The sequence below is a fragment of the Erinaceus europaeus genome, chromosome 10 (genome assembly GCF_950295315.1).
Source record: "Erinaceus europaeus chromosome 10, mEriEur2.1, whole genome shotgun sequence".
Classification (NCBI taxonomy): domain Eukaryota; kingdom Metazoa; phylum Chordata; class Mammalia; order Eulipotyphla; family Erinaceidae; genus Erinaceus; species Erinaceus europaeus.
Window position 1 is genome coordinate 17,897,020 of NC_080171.1, and position 20,158 is coordinate 17,917,177.

Consider the following 20,158-nt stretch of genomic DNA (forward strand, 5'->3'; position numbering starts at 1 on the left):
TTCATGTGACCCACAAACAGGCCCATAGCTTTGCTTCGCTCAGGACACTCCATTGACCTGGGTTCAACTCCTACTCCTCCATCCACTATCTTGTGCCTTGCTTCTTAAAGATCCACGGATACGATACACCAAGTAAGGGGTAGAGCGAATCATCATCAATTAATTCACAAGTTCCCAATTTTTCTCGCTTTTTCTGACAACCTAACAGGTCTCCAGACCTGAAAGAAATGTGAGTTTGGGAATGGGCATCTCCAAAAACTGTGGATACGGGAAGGTGGGTGAGGTAAAAAAAGACACTTCCTGGGGCTGGGGAGATAGCATAATGGTTATGGAAATGCTTTAAAAGCTTGAGGCTCTGAGATCTCTGGTTCAATCCCCAGCACCACCATAAACCAGAACCGAAGAAAATGTATCTTATTTATCACCAGACAGCAGAGCTCTTAGCCTGGAGCTGACACCATTTCCCAGGCCCTCAAGGAACTGCTCCACTTGCTCTAAAGTTTATCCCACTGGACATTTTAAAAGAAACATTTATTTTTACAAATAACATTTTTTGTGTGCTTCAAACCTTCAGGTCTAATTTTCTATTTAGATTTAATTTCCTGCTTTGCAGGAAAACTCCTGATTAAAAAAAAAAAATCTCACTCTTCCAAATAGTCACTGTTAATGGGGAAGTAACATATATCCTTGTTTTAAAATAATGTCCCTGGGACCATCCTTCCAGAGGGTTAAAAAATGGGAAAGTTATCAAGGGAGGGGATGGGATATGGAGTTCTGGTGGTGGGAACTGTGGGGAGTTGTAGCCCTCTTATCCTATGGTTTTGTCAGTGTTTCCTTTTTATAAATAATTTTTTTAAAAAACAATATTTTAATTTTTTATATTTATTTTCCCTTTTGCTGCCCTTGTTGTTGTTTTTTATCATTGTAGTTATTGTTATTGATGTCATCATTGTTAGGTAGGACAGAAAGAAAGATAAGACACCTGCAGACCTGCTTCACTACTTATGAAGTGACTCCCCTGCAAGTGGGGAGCTGGGGACTCGAACCAGGATCCTTAATGCTGGTCCTTGTGCTTTGCACCACATGTGCTTAACCCACTGTGCTAACGCCCGACTCCCCACAATATATATTTTAAAATCAATCTACTTTTAGTGACAGAGGCCAGAAAGATACACACTGACAACAACCAAAGCACTGCTCAGTTCTGGCTTACGGTTGTGCTGGGGACTGAACCTGGGACTTTGGAGCCTCAGGCATGAAAGTCTTTTGTATAACCGTTATGCTGTCTCCCTAGCCCTTAGAACAATCTTTTTTTAAAAATTTTTTTAAATTTATTTTATTTATTTATTCCCTTTTGTTGCCCTTGTTTTTTATTGTTGTAGTTACTGTTGTTGTTGGATAGGACAGAGAGAAATGGAGAGAGGAGGGGAAGACAGAGAGGAGGAGAGAAAGATAGACACCTGCAGACCTGCTTCACCGCCTGTGAAGCGACTCCCCTGCAGGTGGGGAGCCGGGGTTCGAACCGGGATCCTTATGCCGGTCCTTGTGCTTTGCGCCACCTGCGCTTAACCCGCTGCGCTACAGCCCAACTCCCATCCTTAGAACAATCTTAACACCACTGTACTTGGAAGTCAAAAAATTTGAGGTGGCTGACTTATCTCAGTCTGGATATTCTTTTTAAGAAGCAGGCTATTGCAAGGATTCATTTCTTCAAGTTTATTTATAAGAAAGAATGAACCAGACATCATTCGGGCATGTAGGGTGCCAGGGATTGAACAGAGGACTTCATGAATACATGTCTGGTGTTCTACCTGCTGCATAAACTCCTGGGCCATTCAAGGATCCGTCTTTTCAAGAAATACTTCCTGAGAACCTACTACACATGAAGCACTTAATTTATTGGTAACTGGTAATGCAATATGAATGAAATAAATGCCCTGGCCCTGAGAAACTTCTGTTTAAACTTTGAAGTAGGAGAACAAGACAATTAAGAATGATTATTAAGATGCTGATAGTTGCCAACACTAAGTGAACACATGTAGGTGGCATTGTATTTGAAAAAGCTCATTGATTCTTCACAGCCCTATCAAGTAAACACTGTCATCATCTTAACTTTTTTTTTCTGATTAAACTGAAGATCAGAGAGGTTAAAATATTTGCCTAAAGTCACAGCAAGTGACAAAGGCAAAGTTGAAGACAGGCATTGTGGCTGCAGAATCTAGAACTACAAATACTGTATCATGTGTGACAGAGATGCCAGTGAAATTTCAGGTAAAAGACTATGTACCTCACATAGTGTTACAGTAGTCATAACAATTCTACAAAAGCCTCTCAGACAGGTCCCATTGGCTAGGGGGTAGCTAGGCAGATATCTGAAGGAAATTAGCAAAACAACTGATCGAATTCTAGGAGAAAAGCATTTCACATACAGCAAGTGGCAAACTTGAGGTGAGAGTCTGACTGGCATGGAGAAGGGCACAGAGTACCAGTTTAATGGGTTCTCCAGGGCCCTAGAGCACTGCGGCTTCCTTCATGAGTGAAATGGACAATCAGCAGGTATGAAGTCCTAGCGGAAGATAATGAATCAAGAGCAGGGGTAGACAGCGTAAGAGTTATGCAAAGAGACTCTCATGCCTGAGGCTCCAAAGTCCTGGGTTCAATCCCTCTGTACCACCATAAGCCAGAGCTGAGTAGTTCTCTGGTTAAACAAAAAAGGAAGGAAGGAAGGAAGGAAGGAAGGAAGGAAGGAAGGAAGGAAGGAAGGAAGGAAGGAAGGAAGGAGGGAGATTGGGGAAAAATGAATAAATAAATTAATTAAATGAAATGCCTTATTTAGCAATACCATTGTTAGGCATATATGAAAAAACTAATTCAAAAGGACATATACATTCCTATATTTTTCCCTCCCATCTCCCATTCTATATTCATAGCTGAACTATTCTTAATAGCCATAATACAGAATCAATCTAACTGTCCATAGACGTATGACTAGATGAAGAGGTCATGGATATACATGCATCTATATTTGCCTATAAGAAAGATGTCGTGTCACTTGAGACCAACAGCCTGAAAACAATCTTGCAAAAAATAATAATCAAATGGACTCAAACTCTGAAAACTATGGTGGTTATTGGAGGGGAGGAGGCAGAGTTGAGGGGGAAGTGGAGGGTTCCCTCTGTCTGGCACAGGAACTCTGAAGGTAGATGCAATGAGTCGTACAAATGAAACCTCACTCTTACAGTTGCATAATACTACAGGTTAATGTGAAATTGCTTTTCTAAAAATTAAGTGAGGGGCCAGGTGGTGGTGCACCTGGTTCAGTGCATACATTACAGTGTTCAAGGATCCAGGTTCAAGCCCCCAGTCTCCACCTGCAGGGGGGAAGCTTCATGAGCAGTAAAAGCACTGCTGCAGGCGTCTTGCTCCCCCTCTCTATCTTCCCCTTCCCGCCCAAATTCTTTGTCTCTACCCCCCAAAAAATAATAATAGCTTTTGAATTAAGTGATAAGATAATTCAAAAAAACCAAAAAGTAATAAAGATATATATATTAGGGGCCAGATGGTGGTGCACCTGATTAAGCACATACATTACAGTGCACACGGGCCCAGGTTCAAGGCGCTGGTTCTTCCCTGCAGGAGGAAAGCTTTGCAAGTGGTGAAGCAGGGCTATAGGTATTTCTCTGTCTCTCCCCCTCGCTATTTTCATCTCTATCCAATAAATAAAAATGTTTTTTGAAAATTAGAATTCAGAATCAAGAAATAAACTCATATTTATAACCAGCTGCTTTTAGACAAGAGCACTAAAATCACTAATGGGGAAAGGATAATTTTTTCTTTTTCTTTTTTGCCTCCAGGGTTATCGCTGGGGCTTGGTGCCTGTACTACAAATCCACCGCTCCTGGAGGCCATTTTTTTCCATTTTGTTTTCCTTGCTGTTCATCGTTGTCGTTATTAGTACTGTTGCTTTTATTGTCATTGTTGGATAGGACAGAGAGAAATCAAGAGAGGAGGGTAAGATAGAGAGGGGGACGAGAAAGATAAGACACCTGCAGACCTGCTTCACTGTCTGTGAAGTGACCCCGCTGCAGGTGGGGAGCCTACTGGAATATTTTTCAGCCATAAAATAGGAAGGAAAAGTTGGCAGTTGGGAAAGTTTGCAATGGTAGAATACAAGGCTTGCAAAGATAAAGTTCCCAACTTTAGCCCCTGGAAGAGCACACATATCAAAGTGATACTCTGATTCTCTCTCACTAATTAATTAATTAAAAGGAGAAGATCCTGATAGGTGAACCCTGAAGGCATTATGTCAAGTGAAGGAAGCCAGTCACAAAGGGGCAATACTATGTAGTTCGCCTACATGGGGTACTTAGTATAGTCACATTTATAGAGACAGAAGTAGAATGGTGATTGCCAGTGGCTGGGGGTGGGGAGGGGTATGGGAGAACAAAAGTTAGTGTTTAATATGTACTAACTATAACTACAATTAGAGAAATAAAAGCTCTGGAAATTAGATGATGGTAGTGGTTGAACAACAATGTCAATGAATTTTAAATGGCTTCACATGATAAATTTAAGTTATATATATTTTATCATAGGAAGTCTTTTAAATAAAACTTCAAATCTCTCTCTCTCTCTCTCTCTCTCCTCTCCCTCCCCCAGGGCTTTGAATTCAGACGTTTGATTCCATTCCTCCCAGTGGACTCCCCTCCACATCCCCACGATCACAGATAGATGATAGACAGACAGGGAAATGTGCCACAGCACCACTGCAACACCTACAGAGCTTCCCCTCTGTGTGATGTTTCTGTGTGGCAGGAGGCTCAAATTCAGGCTTTTTTGTACACAGTAAATATACCCTCCCTAGAGCGCACTGCCTTACAAGGTATCATTCACAATATTCAGGATGGCTATAATAAAGACATTAGCAAGTGTTGGCAAGGATGTGAAGAATTTATGGTGCAGACACACTGAAAAATCTTGCAGTTCCTCAAAAAAGTTAAATTATAGGGCCAGAGAGATAGTACCAGTGATAGTGCAACAGATTTTCATGCCTGAGGCACCAATAGATCCAGGTTCAATACCTGGTACCATCATAAGCCAGAGCTGAGCACTGTTCTGGTTTAAAAACAAAACAAAACAAAATTAACGCACACAATTTCATACAGCTGTGGAATTACAGATAACTTTCCAGGAGGAGAGGATGGTTTTGGGTTGTACGTTAAGGAATGTGCTCATCTTAGTAGGCTGTGGTGGTGAGCATAGCACCTTGGGCTAGAAGGAGGCATGTGTGTGTGAATGTTGAGAACAGAAAGTGCAAGGAAAACTGTGAGACAGCAGCGTTTCCTGTTGGGTAGAGTCTAATGAGATAATGAAGATAAGTCTGGAAATGTACAGTACAGACCAAATGCTATGCCTTCAATGGACAAGTGAAGGAGTCTAGACTTTTTATTCATGTATCCTCCAGGGTTAGCACTGGGGCTCGATGCCTGCACTACAAATCCACTATTGATAGTGGCCATTTTTTTCTTTTTTTTTTTCCCCCTTCTTCATTTTATTGAATAGGACAGTGAAACTGAGAGGGGAGAGGGAGATAGAGAGGGAGAGAAAGATAAGACACCTGCAGACCTGCTTTATCACTTGTGACTCATCCTTGCTGAAAGTAGGGAGTGAGGGGCTCAAACTGGACCCTTGAGAGGGTCCTTGTATGCTTACCTGGGTGTGCCACCACCTGCCCCCCTCTTTTTTTTTTTTAAGCAGAGCATTGCTCAGGGTCTAGCTTATGGTGATGCAGGAGATTGAATCTGGAATTTTGGAACTTCAGGCATGAGAGTCTTTTTGCATAACCATTATGCTATCTACCCACCCTCCATTCCCCCCTCCTCCAACAGACTTTTTATATAAGGATCATTTCTAGGAACTTTTGACATAATTGTAATAATTTTTCTTTAATTTTATAACCTGGTATTATACTAATATGGTTCAAACTTCTAAAAAGTAGAAGTCTAAACCCCTAGTCATTTATAAATTAGTGTGCTAAAGTATTGTTACAATCAGCTAAAAATTGGAAAAAAAAAATTCCTTCCCAACTCATTAGTTTTTCACCTTAGACTACCCTCACAATCCCCATGATTATATATATTTTATGTTTTTGTTAGAAACTACATATGTGAACAGATAATATGGGTTCGTGTATTTAGGGTTATGTATCTTTCTCTCTTTCTCTCTTTCATACATGTGAAGCATGTGATCTATCACAGAGTGATCTATCCCCAGCCTCATTCCTCTCTTAATACAAAATTATCATATATGTGGTATTCTTTTTTTTTTAACTTGCCAATATATCTTAGGTATCTTTCCACTTCATTTAAGAGCTACCTCATTCTTTTTATAGCCACATGGAACTGCATTCCATGGTTTGGATGTGCCAGTCAGTTATTTAGCCAGCCTCTCTTAATGAACACTTCAGTTGCTTTCAATATTTGCTACTGAAAACAATGCTTCAGAAATAGCTTTGTACATATGTCCCCTCCAAATGTGAAAATATACCTGCAGGGTATATTCTTGGAAGTGGTGTTGGGGCTCAAAGGGTATAGATATTTATAATTCTAATAAATTTTTCCAATTGCCTTCCTTAGAGGTTAAACCGATCTGCACTCCCATCCCACCAGTAATATACAAGTGCCTGTTCCCTCACACCTTTGCCAGCACAATATGCTTCGTGATTTTAGTTTAGCCTTAGAAAAATTAATCAGGTTACAAGCATAATGGGATAACCCCATTTACATTTAAAACTAGATGAATACAGCATATGCTCGTTGGATAAATTTAATCTTGATTAGGAGAAGTAATTTTAAAGCTACATATCGCCACACTGCCTAGGAAAATGTTCTCTCATTTCTTGTCATTAAAAGCCATGCTCCTTTCCCCAGTTCTGAGATGAGCTGCCTTTAGCTGGCAATGGAAGAGAGGAAGCGTGGCCTGTGGAAGGAAGGCAAAGCCATGCTCCTGGGCAGGGCCAGCACAGCACACAGTTCCCAGACAATTTCAAGATGGAAATTAAGTTCCTGGTTGTCAAGTCCTCTAGTTTTAGGAAGATGGTTAGTTGGGTCGGGACAAGGGAAATTCCCTCAGGGTAAGAGAAGTGCTAGTGTTAGTTCACTGCTAGTGAACTAACTAGCAGTCCTACTAGTATCTTGCGGGGAATGACACTTTTATCTCACCTAGAAGCCCATGGAGAATCATTAAAAACTACAACAGCGGGGCTGGGTGCTAGTGCAGCTGGTTGAGCACACACATTATCAAGCACAAGGACCCAGGTTCAAGACCTTTCTCCTGTAGGGAGGAGGTTTTACAAGTGGTGAAGCAGTGGGGCAGGTGTCTATCTGTCTCTCTCCCTCTGCCTATCCTCCCTGTCTTCCCAACTTCTCTCTGCTTCTGTCAAAAAGGAGGGAGGGAGGGAAAAGAAGGAAGCTAAGGAGGAAGGAAGGAAGGAAGGAAGGAAGGAAGGAAGGAAGGAAGGAAGGAAGGAAGGAAAGAAGGAAGGAAAGAAGGATAGGGGGAGGGAGGGAGGAAGGAAGGAAGGAAGGAAGGAAGGAAGGAAGGAAGGAAGGAAGGAAGGAAGGGGGGAGGGAGGGGTGGATGACTTCCAGGAACACTGAAATTGTCGTGTAGGCAAAGAGCCCCAGCAATAACCCTGGTAGCAATATAAAATGAAGTTTAAAAAAAAAACAAAACCCTACAATGTAGGATTCTTCCTCAGTCTCTCTAGTGACTGAACAATATGCCTCAGCCTCCATTTCTGCCTCCCCCTAGCACACACCTGCATTAAAACTGATCACACTGAAACTTCTCCAGAGCAAACTACCTCTGCCCCACCATTGCTTTTAGTTTTGAAAAAGTGCTTTCTAATCCCCGACCTCCACCCTTTAGAAATTTCCCAGGGTCAGGAACTCCTTCCCTGTGGTTTGAGAGCTGTCTTCCACTCCAACTCCAATAGGATGCATTCACAGTCTATGCTGAGCAGGACAAGCGAGACAGCTCACCTGGGAAGCTGCCCGTCTTTGCCACACAGACCATCCCCGGGACACCATCACACGGGAGCACTATGGCCCTGAGGAAAGGCCCCAGTCTGGTGTCTTCCCTACTCTGTGTCTCTCTCTCTCTGAAAAGTGCCAGCCCAGAGCAGTGAAGCCCCAGTGATCATGAGTAATTAACAAATAAAATCTGTGCTCAGTTAATTTAGCCAGATTCAATTTGTAGCTCTCCCCTATCACCTGTGAAACTCACCACCACACTAGATCTCGTGCTATGGAGCTACTGGTCATATCCAGCCAGCTGTGACCCATCAAATATAGACTCAGAGTACCTGGGTTCGTGTCTTCTACTGAGAGATGGTTTGCCTTCTGCACTAACTCTTGCAAGAGTTTTTTCTGCCTCAGTCTCTTCTCTCGGAGGACATTTTTAAAATTGCTGATGCATTTGTTGAGGTAGATGGTTTCTGCACACACCTGATCTAGGCTAAGTCTTGCTTGCTTGGGAGATTCAGGCCGAGGACAAGCGTCACTTCCCAGATACGGAGCAAAACTTGGTGATGAATATTCAAGGGGTGAGTTGTTAGAAGCCAGAGAGAAGTTGCTGGGGTCCTGAGAGCTTTGGTCTCCATGTGTGGAGGTACCCAGTCCCCCAGAGACCACGCTGAGCGAGCTCTCACTCCCCTGACTCCCAGGACTCTCCATCGAGATATCTTGGGCGCACCCTGAACTCACTGTCCCAAGAAGTTTATCACTGTTCCCTGACTGGGACCCACTCTCATTGCTTTCCAGGTCCTCTGGGCTGATGGAGCCGCTGTGCTCCAGCTTCTGAAACACCCCTTGCAGAGCCGAACGAAAGTGATGAATTGCTCGACCCAATTTGCTGCCATAAAACTTGATCTCTTCATCCTCCTGTGAGCTTCCCAGCCCACAGGAGGAATTCTCAAAGACCTCTGTAAGAACCTGAGTGGGACGCTCCTCCTCTTCATTCAAGTCAATAGGAACCATTTCGTTGAAATTCCTGGGCCCTAGGACAATATCTTCCATCATGCTGTCACGGCTCAGAGCTGAAAATCCTCTGGACTTGTCTGTCAAAAGATCCTCTAACTGCTTTGAGCTCAGGATATTCAGCCCCGCTTCACAGTCCAGGAGCTTGTCTTGTGCCTTTAGCAAGTCAGACAGTGATAGGCAGTTGCTGGCCTCACTTTTGTCACTGCGGTTGTTTTCTGGTTTTGTTACTTTACCGGATTCAAGTCCTTGGTTGCACTGTGTGGAAACCTCAGATTTCTCAGCATCCTCCTTTTTTGAGATAGATACTAGGCAAGGCGCCTCAGATCGATGGAGGGTGGACTGAGATGCCGCTTCCTCAGTTAGTTCACCACCACAGCCACCGACAATGCGGGCCGTTGCCAGTGCTCCTTGCACTTTATCCCCTGGCTTGGTTACCTCAGTCTGCTTTGCTAAACTGCTCCTGGGTAGGAAGCAGAGGACTTGCTGCTCGGGGGCCTGTGGTTCTCCATGTTGATTCTGAGGGTTCATTTGATGTGCTCCTGTGATGGCCTCGCTGCTCCCTGTTTCCTTCTGAAGAGCTGATCTACCTAGGTTTAAAGGACTTAAACTATGATCCTGAAGTTGTTGCAAAGATGATGGAGATTCCTTTGGACGATCCTTGCCATACTGTGGCCAGGCTGGTTCTTCTCGGGTGGCAATCCAGATCCCTTTGCTCTTCAAAAAGGTAGCATTCTGCAAGATGAAATCTCTAAGCTCAAGGTGGGCAAGCTTTACGACAGCAGGCCTGTGGGCTGCGGCTCTGCCTGCCCTGTAAGCCTCTATAATGTACCGGTTGCACTGCATGCCATTAAGAGAGAGGTGCTGAGCCAGGAGGCTGTGCACCAGCTCCACGGTGTTTTCCCCATCTTGCTCAGGAAGCCCATACAGATATAAGATGGCTTCCTCACTGGGTCTGTCTGCATGGGCTCTGTGGGTCCTTCTCCTGCCACATGCCTTGGCCAGGGAGCTGCTGCCCGCCTGCAAGCCTTCTATTTCACTCAGAACTGAGTCTACACAGTTAGAAACTTCATCTACCGAACCTTGAACTTGGCTCAAGTGCAGCTGCAGCTCAGCAATCTCAGTTTGAAGCCGGCTGATGCCTTGCAGCTCTCTGACAATATAGTCCACCACGTCCCCCAAAGGCTCTCGCTGTCCACGGCTGCAGCCTTGGCTGACGCCTGTGGACAAAAGGAGCTTTGCTTGGTTTCTTTCTGAGGATTCTTGAGAGCTTGTGGGAACACTGGCAGCTGAGTGCTCCTGACAGCCAACCCCAGAAGCATGGACAGTGGAACTCAGAGAAAACTGATTGTTGATCTGCTGCCCAAAACTGCAGTGCTGGGCCAGGCCCCCATCTTTCTCCCCACCAATGGCTGGAGCTATGGGCCCAGAGCAAGAGGGCAGTGAGCTGTCCTCCGGTATGGGTCCAGAGGGATCCAGGGACTTGTTGTTGATGCCACACACTGTCTCTGCCTTAGCTTTATCTGGGGAAAGCCGGGAGGAGGGACCCAAAGTGACCATGACTTCTTCCTCTGACTCTTGTAATAATCGTTTCATTGTCTCCCTCCAAGTCTGAGGGATTCTCTGCTTCTTCCTCGTATTTCTGGTAAGGATGGTTAGCTGTCTTTGAAGGCCCTATTCTTTTCAGTATATTTCTAGCAATTATTGCTAGCTGCTGCCTTGGGCTTAGCCCACAGTGTTTCCTGGAAAGGTTCCATGTATGGTCTCCACACCTAGCACAGGCCCCTGGATCCTGGCTTGACTTTTATCCTGAAGTTAGTGAAAAAGGAAAACAGTACACTCAGGTCAGCAGGATAATTTTAATCTGAGCCAAGCTTTCAATCTGGAATAAGAGTATTATTTTCTAAGGCCACAGGAGCCAACTCTGAACTGCCTTCCTATGGCCTACGAAGTTTCAGGTAGTTGCTTCTCTCTCCTTGGTTTTCACATCAGAATATTGGTATCAAATCCAATCCAATTTGAGTGGTTTGGACAGTTAGCCAAAGGCATCAAGACTGAGGCAAATTCCTGGGCAGCAGGTGGGGTTGAGGTCAATGAGTAAGAAAACCTTTACAAAATTCAGCACTAAGGTCAGAGTCGGGAGATCACAAATAGATGCTCAAATCACACATATAGTAAGACAAGACAATATGTTCTCTCCCACCCCCCACCCCAGAGTTTATGGCTCTGGTGAAGATGCAGCTACTCAAATGTCTGCTCTTGTCTATGCTCATAGCACAGCATGTTTTCCCTTTGCTTAGTGATAACAACCTTTCAGCTGGAGAAGGAAATGACAAATATTTCAAACTAGGAGGGAGGGAGTTGTATGCCTAATTACAGAATATTGTGGCAAAAATTAGCCTATTCACTTTCTAGAACTTGGATGATATTTTATATATTTGGCCCTAGAAAGTGCCCAGAGGCACATGTGTTGTGGGGTCACAGCTGGGGGATACAGAAGGCTCGGCTCAGCGCTCCATTTAATAGTCCCTAAGGGCTTGGTGCGGCCCAATCAATAAATCTGTTCCGCCTTCCGAGCCCACAGAATATCTGATCTAATGCCACCTTCAAAGCACCTTCAATTCACTGTTGACTCTGGGGTTAAGAGAGGCTTGTTTTAGCCCTCTGATCAGAAAGAACTCTGCCTGGAAGAGGTAGGAGTTAGTTTTATCATAGAGGAACCTAAAGGCTTTTCTGCTCTCCAAAAAGGTGAAGACAGCTCTGCCACCAGTCTTATCCAAAAAGCCCTTAGCTATCAACAGCTGTAAAACAGAGGCGGTGATGACTCTTAATCTATGTGGGTTGGGTAGCCACTCCCTTTTCACTGGGAACTGTAAAATGTAAAGAAGGAACAGAGTGACAAAGCCGAAAGATCAGAGCAGCAAGCAGAGGACCAGAGATGCATGCAACTGTCAAACCGGTCCTGCTCTGCCAGGTCCCTCTAGGGGAGGCACAGTGGGCTCATGGGAGACAGGTTTCGTGTTCTTTAACCACAGCTGGTCTCCCCATTTCCTAGATGTAACCCAGATTTGATCTCGACTTCTATACTTTCTAACCTCCCTCAGGCCCTACCTCCTTGTCTTTTCCTAGTGCTCACATTAACCTTCACCTCAACCTAAATGAGTTAAATTGCCTGTGAAGGACCTAACCTGATGGTTCCTGTGGCAATTCATTTTCAGGAAAGACCCTTGTCCTATAGTCTGTAGGCCTAGGAACTGAAAGTCCCATGCTTCCCCAGACTAGGAAGGATCAAAAAGATGAGTCAGAAGACTTGAGGTAAAGTTGGAGTTGACACCTTTTACTGGGAATAACGAGGCAAAAACCAAGAGTCAGAAACTAGTGGCCCAGGGCAGAGGGTAGACAGCATAATGGTTATACTATCAGACTCTCATGCCTGAAGCTCCAAAATCCCAGGTCCAATCCCTCAAACCACACCACCATAAACCAGAGCTAACCGGTGCTCTGGTAAAAAATAGAAATAAAAAAGATCAGAGCACTGCTAAGGACATGAGCCTGATACCTCTGGGATCCCCAACTTGCACATCTGGTCTAGGTCTCCAATGCTCTTTCCTATACCCTTCTGAAGGACTGAAAACAGAGTGGCCCAGTTTCCTGTATTTCTGACAAATAGGAAATATCTAACTAGAGCTGCCATAGCAACTTCTTCCAGCCCAAGGTTAAAAGTGCTCCCTTCCAAATAAAATAAACATATCCCCCCAAAACTTTCCACTGAATTGGCAGACACTTCCCTTGGATGAACTCTGAACTTAAGAATCACCTCCTAAGGACACAAGATCCTTGAAGCCATGAAAGCCACATAGTCTTTCAAATAGCTAGGCTTTGAAGCCAGAGGCAGAGCTCAGTGTGATGCCCACAGAGCAACTAGTCGCTTTGCTCAAAACCCAACAGAATACCAGGAATCAGAACAGGCCAAAAGGACAACTTGTGGGCAGGAGGCCCAGTGCAAAACCATCACAACCATCTCTTGTTTGTAGTAATGAAATAAAAGGAGTCGGGGGTCGGACGGTGGCGCAGTGGGTTAAGCGCACGTGGCGCAAAGCGCAGGGACCGGGGTAAGGATCCTGGTTTGAGCCCCCGGCTCCCCACCTGCAGGGGAGTCGCTTCACAGGCGATGAAGCAGGTCTGCAGGTGTCTATCTTTCTCTCCCCCTCTCTCTGTCTTCCCCTCCTCTCTCCATTTCTCTCTGTCCTATCCAACAACAAAGCAACGTCAAGAATAGCAATAATAACTGCAACGAGGCTGCAACAACTAGGGCAACAAAAAGGGGGGAAAATGGCCTCCAGGAGCAGTGGATTCATGGTGCAGGCACCGAGCCCAGCAATAACCCTGGAGGAAAAAAAAAAAAAGAAAGAAAGAAAGAAAAGGAGTCTAATGATTATGCAAAAGACTTTCCTGCCTGAGGCTCTGAGATCCCAGGTTCAATCCCTAGCACCACCATAAACCAGAGCTGAGCAGTGCTCTGGTCTCTCTGTGTCTCTCTCTGTCTCTCTCTCTCTCATTAAAACAAAATAATTTTTGTAAGAAATAAAGGGGCTGGGTGGTGGCACACCTGGTTAAGTGCACACATTACCACGCACAAAGACCCCAGTTCAAACCCCTGGTTCCTAACTGCAGGGAGGAAGCTTCATAAGCATCTCTTTCCTTCTTTATCACCTTTTTCTCTCTCAATCTCTCTGTCAATACTCAAAATAAATAAAACTTAAATAAATAAAAGAGGTCAAAATACAAGGACAGTTTGATCTTTAAGTCAACCAACGATATTAAACAGTTTTGCTCCCTTGGATATTAAGGTGTGGAGACAGAGATAGGGCTATAGATAGTTGCAATGTAAAATGGTACATGGTATAATGGAAGTCAGAATAAAAAGTGAGCGTTTGACTTTCAGGGGTGGGAAATAGGAAGATGGTCGGCAGTTTGGTAAAACCAGGCAAAGAAAAGCCATATTAAAGAAGTGATGATTGAGTTAGGAGGGGATAAGGAGGCCCGGGGGTTTTTCCCAGCTCATACCTGACCTCTAGTTTCCTGCAGGGGTTGTCACTATACCCTATTCTGCTAGCCTATCCACTCGAGTCAATTCACCAAATTTCATATACATATTTTCAAAAATTACCATAACTTAAATTTTTTTTTCCCTAAAGAATGCCCAAGACTGGGAAAAGTGAATTAGCTCTTTCAAAGCATATCTGTCTTTGAAAGGGAATAAGTACATCAAAACAAAATGAATGACTCAAAACAAGTTCAGTTTCAATGGCAGAAAGTGGAGACAGATGACAGGGGCAGATCCCCGCAGTCATACCACATTCACATTAGTTCACAGAAAGAAAGAAAAAAAAGTCCAGAGGAGAATCCTTCTGCTTTGGAAATGGCTTACTCTTTGATCCCACCCTCTGACTTAACAGAGAAATGTGACCATGAATGTAACCATTACTTGTAAAAGTGCTTCCAGCCTAACTCTTGGCTTGGAGGAAACAACCGGAGGGCCTCTGGGAATGAGCATTACTGTGAGGCAGCCTCTTCCTTTGTGGCAAACTGCCTGGAAGACAAAGCCAAGAACTCTGAGCCCTGCCCCTTAGTGAAGATAAGAAGATCTTCTCTGGTCTTTTCTTTATTATGCTGTAAGGTAAAAATAGTGGGATTAAAGCATGTCTAGGGTCACAAGAGGTACATATATTATTAGGATGTTAATGTTTGGGAGAAAAATCAATTTTTAAAAGTATTTTATTTATTTATTTATTTATTGCCTTCTGTTGCCCTTGTTTTGTTATTGTAGTTATTATTGTTGTTGTTGTTGTTGTTGTTGATGATGTCATTGTTGGATAGGACAGAGAGAAATGGAGAGAGGAGGGGAAGACAGAGAGGGGGAGAGAAAGATAGACACCTGCACCACCTGTGAAGCGACTCCCCTGCAGGTGGGGAGCCAGGGGCTCATACCAGGATCCTTAGGCCAGTTCTTGTGCTTTGCACCACCTGCGCTTAACCCGCTGCGCTACCACCTGACTCCCCCGAAAAATCAATTCTTACAGAGTATCTTGTCAGAGAAAAGGATCAGAGGCACAAGGTATGAAGAGAGATTAGCCAAAGGGAGTAGGGAATGCTCTAGGTAATAAATTTATTCTGGCACCGCAGTTCCTTGCCTCCCTTCCTCACCAATAGTAAGAGGCATCCATTTGCTGTCAGAAGCTAGATACACAAGGCCAGATGAATAGCTTACTTGGATCGTGTGATGCTTTGCTATGTGTGTAACCTGAGTTCGAGCCTGACTCCCACCACACTGAAGAAAGCTTTGGTGTCTTTCTCTGTCTCTCTCTCCATCTCTCTCTCTCTCTCTCTCTCTCTCTCTGCCTCTTTACCTACCTCTATGGAAAAGTAAGAAAAGAAAACAAAAATTAAAGAGAAGTATCAGTTAGATATACATAAGGAAAGAAAACTTCAAGCATCATGTCTAAGAAGGGAGACAGAACCTTGAGTAAGGTACAGTGGGGAACAGTAGCATGAGGGAGGACTTAACATCAGGTGGGCTGGCCTCTTAAGCCCTCAATCAAGAAGAAGGATGCATCTTACCATGCTCAAGGCCCTATTTGAATTCTGGCACTACCTGGCACATGATAGATGATGGAATGGTGCTATGGTGTCTGTCTCTTCTCTCTGTTTCTCCCTTTCTTGTATTACTCTATTTTGTAAATAATTTAAAAAAAAAAAACTGGCTAGGAGACCTTCCACCTTCTGCACCCCATAATGATCTTGGGTCAATATTCCTAGAGGAATAAAGAATAGGAAAGCTTTCAAGGGAGGGGATGGGACACAGAGTTCTGGTGCTGGGAACTGTGTGGAATTTTACCCTTCTTATCCTATAGTCTTGTCAATATTTCCATTTTATAAATAACAGTTTTTTTAAATGGCTAGGATAATGGTGTTGTACATGCATGAGGTCCTGGTACCACATTGAAAAAAAAATACACACCAGAATCTGATACTCATGATAAAGACCCTCTTGGACCAAATGTGAGTCAGCCTCTTCTGAGTCCACTTTCTGACTAATTCTCAGACCCCAGTTCTTTTTAAATCCAATTTTAGCAAGAATTCTGCTTGGTCAGTTTAGTGAATCCCCTACCCCCTATATATCTGATCAAATTCCTCGTCCTACCAAATCCCTTACCCCCAGTCCTGGCCTACCTTCAGCAGAAAAGTTCCATTCGGTCAGTCTAGCAGAATTCTTAGAAGTTTCTCCACCCCTGATCCTCATACCCTGCCTTTTGCACCCATTTTTCCTTGTATTCAGAGTCAAGTTCTATCTCTAGGCCTGCAAAACTCCAGTGTAGTGGGGGGCAGGGGGTGTAGAGGGGAGGAGGGCCTGTGCTCATAGCTCTTATGAATAGACTAAAGGAGACACATATAGAAACCTACATTCCATTCCATCACCCCACCACCACCACCCCCCAAAAAATCTCTGCCCTTACTCTGCTGCCTGTCATCACCCAACTGGACAGATTATGTTTGTTTCTTCTGTGTTCCTCTACCATGTCCTCTTGTAGAATGTGAGTGGCTCTGTTTTGTTCACTATGGCATCCCAACACCTAGAACAGTGCCAAGCATGGATAAAAAGGTGTTCAAAACACACAAATCTTTATTTTAAAGATTTTATTTATTTATTTATTTATTTATTTATTTATTTATTTATTTATTTATGAGAAAGATAGGAGAAAGAGAAAAGGAACCAGACATCACTCTGGTACATATGCTGCCGGGGATTGAACTCTGGACTTCATGCTTGAGAGTCCAATGCTTTATCTACTGCGCCACCTACCGGACCACACAAACAAATCTTACAATTGATTGAGTGGGACCAGAACACAAAATGAGAAAGTGCTAGAACTGGGAAGAGTACGTTAGGAAATAAGGAGTCTCGGGGGTCAAGCGGTAGCACAGTGGGTTAAACACATGTGGCGCAAAGTGCAAGGAAATAAGGATTCTCACAGTATATTGTGATCTCACCTATGGAATAGTTTATTTGGCTATCATAGTGGTTTTCTAAATTTTAATTTTGAAAGTCTTTAGACAGGCCAGCTAAGCCAGCATCTCAATAGTTCGATTAATTTAAATTTGTAACTCTTGACCTTATAAAGACAAGCCTGCTATTAATGTTTTACTTGGCAGAACCCTGCCCAAGTTTGCTTGTTTGCCTTACTAGTATTTGAATTTCCTGGCTAAGGACCCATAGCAGGTATGAATTCCATTATGTCAGTAACTGTGCTGTGTTGTTTTTTTTTTAACTCCCAAAGCATAGCACAGGGAATTATCTAACCAAGCATACCACTGGCACACAGCGAGAACCCAATGCTATGGAAAATAAAAATGACGGCAGAACTGAATTAGAATCCAAGGTCCCTGTGGCGCAAAGCGCAAGGACCAGGTGTAAGGATCCCGGTTCGAGCCCCCAGATCCCCACCTACAGGGGAATCGCTTCACAGGCGGTGAAGCAGGTCTACAGGTGTCTCTCTTTCTATCCCCCTCTATCTTCCCCTCCTCTCTCCATTTCTCTCTATCCTATCCAACAATGATAATGTCAAGAATAACAACAATAATAACTATAACAATGAAAAGCAACAAAAGGGAAAATAAATTAAAAAAAACAAGCCAAGGTTCCTAATTTCTGGTCCAGTTCTGTTTCTACAACATGTTCAAGGTTTCCTTCTAGAAAGTGTAATTACAAGCCTTTTTCATTGTAAAACTAAGTGGGACTTGGCTCCTTCAAATACATTTACAACTTAGGAGGACTCACTCATTCAGGATAAACAGTGAGGGTCAAGGAAGTACCACGCCCTGCCAGAACTGTCAATTATCTGAGATCTACCTCTCTAGCCCACATGACCGGTTAAGAGGCTTTCCCTGCCGTGATTCATGTCACCCCTACAGTTAAGTATCTTCCATTTTTGTCTTTGCATTTGGCAGAGTCACCGACCCTAGGTGCTGGTGCTAGCTCTAAAGCAGCACTGTCCAAATGAAATACTACATATGTGCATTTAAAATTGCTAGTAGCTCTACAAACATGAAAAGAAACAGGTGAAAATATATTTTTTTTTATAAGACAGAAACAGACGGAGAGAGAGCATAGGACCAAAGCTTCCTCCAGTGCAATGGGAGTCCTGCTCAAATCTGGCAAATCTGGCCAAACTATCCAAGTAAGCTATTAATTTCACTAGCCCCAAATTAATTTTTAATATATGGGTCTTTCTCAATTTACAATGTCATTATATCCTGATAAACCTACCTTAAGTTGAAAATATCATTAAGATGAAAATGCATTTAATATTCCTATACTCAGGACGGTTATATTAGCCCACAGTTAGGCAAAATAATCTAGCACAAAGCCTATTTGATTAAAAAAAAAAAAAGTGTTGACAATTTCATGCAATGTCAATGTTTAGTCCACTGGACTAAAGGTGGAGGAACAGAATGACTATAAGGGTTCTCACCACTAACTTACAAAAAACTGCTTAAAGCACAATGGGTCTGAAGAATGTTTGAAGCATTGAACTAAAATTAGCTATTGGGTAATGCAGATGTGACAGGACTGGGTCATCAATTTCTCTCTTTTCTGATGAAGCTCCAAAACAGGTGATAGAAAGCAATGCAGGTGGGGCCAGGCAGTGGCGTACCTAGTTAAGCACACACATTACAGTGTGCAAGGACTCAGGTTCAAGTCCCTGGTCCCCACCTGCAGGAGGAAAGCTTCACAAATAGTGAAGCAGGGCTGCGGTATCTGTCTCTTTCCCTCTCCATCTACCCCTCTCTTTTATCTGTCTCTACCCAATAATAAGTACCAATGCAATGCATGGGGCTTGGGTTTGAGCCCAGCCTCACCACACTGAAGGAAACTTCAGTGCTGTGGTCTCAGTCTAGCTCCCTTAAAAACTGACACAAGGCAGTTGGGCAGTAGCGCAGTGGGTTAAGCGCATGTGGCGCAAAGCACAAGGACCGGCCTAAGGATCCCGGTTCGAGCCCCTGGCTCCCCACCTGCAGGGGAGTCGCTTCACAGGCAGTGAAGCAGGTCTGCAGGTGTGTATCTTTCTCTCCCCCTGTCTTCCCCTCCTCTTTCCATTTCTCTCTGCCCTATCCAACAATGACAACATCAATAACAACAATAATAACCACAACAAGGGCAATCAAAGGGGAGGAATGACCTCTAGGAGCAGAGGATTCATGATGCAAGCACTGAGCCCCAGCAATAACCCTGGAGGCAAAAAAAAGAGAAAAAAAAAACCTGACGCAAAGCAGTGAAGCCCTAGCAACATTTTCTTTTAAGTTATTTATAGAGCCAGGTGGTGGGCCATTCAATTAAGAGCACACATTACAGTGTGCAAGGGCCGAGGTTCAAGCCCCTGATCCCCATTTGCAGGGGGGAAGCTTCATGAGTGGTGAAGTTGTGTTGCAGTGTGTATGTGTGTGTCTTTCTCCTCCTCTATTTCCTCCTTCTGCCTCAATTTCTCTCTATATATATCTAAAATATATACAAATAAAAGCTATTTGAAAAGTTACTACTTTTTAAACTACTTTTTCATTGTGGTGTCAGCAAAACAAATGTAATTACGGTTTCTAGTAAATATGTACTGTCTTTACACCACCACAAACTAGAAAAGTCTAAAGTCAATCTATTATAAGTCAGAGGCTATCTGCATCTCATTTAGCCCATCTAAAGTTAATATTTAACACGTGAGAAATGTAAAAATAATTGGTCATATACCTACATTCTTTTTTCCATACCGAGTTTTTAAACTCTGGCACGTATCTTACATTTACAGTAGCCCTCACAGCCTCTGGTAGCTAGTGGCTACCATAGTGGGCAGGTCTAGATGGCTGAGGCAGGAGACACTCTGGAGAGTCATCAAAACTTGTCAGTAGATGCTCCGTAAAATAAAAAAAATAAAAAATTAAAAAAAGAAAGGGGGGAGTCGGGCTGTAGCGCAGCGGGTTAATCACAGGTGGCGCAAAGCACAAGGACTGGCGTAAGGATCCTGGTTCGAGCCCTGGCTCCCCACCTGCAGGGGAGTCACTTCACAAGA

General features: G+C 43.6%; 1 protein-coding gene across 8 annotated transcripts in view; it reads right to left on the reverse strand.

Annotated features, from left to right (window-relative positions):
• The window catches only part of UNC13B (unc-13 homolog B), a 224,666-nt gene that overhangs the window by 41,474 nt on the left and 163,034 nt on the right, over positions 1–20,158 (reverse strand). For 2 of the 8 annotated variants that reach the window (XM_060199234.1, XM_060199233.1), the window contains exon 2: positions 8,366–10,847. The exons of the other annotated variants lie outside the window; for them this stretch is intronic. In XM_060199234.1, the coding sequence (XP_060055217.1) occupies positions 8,366–10,634 (2,269 nt within the window). In that variant the 5' untranslated portion in view covers positions 10,635–10,847. The remainder of the gene's footprint in view (positions 1–8,365; positions 10,848–20,158) is intronic. 8 annotated transcript variants of the gene reach the window in all.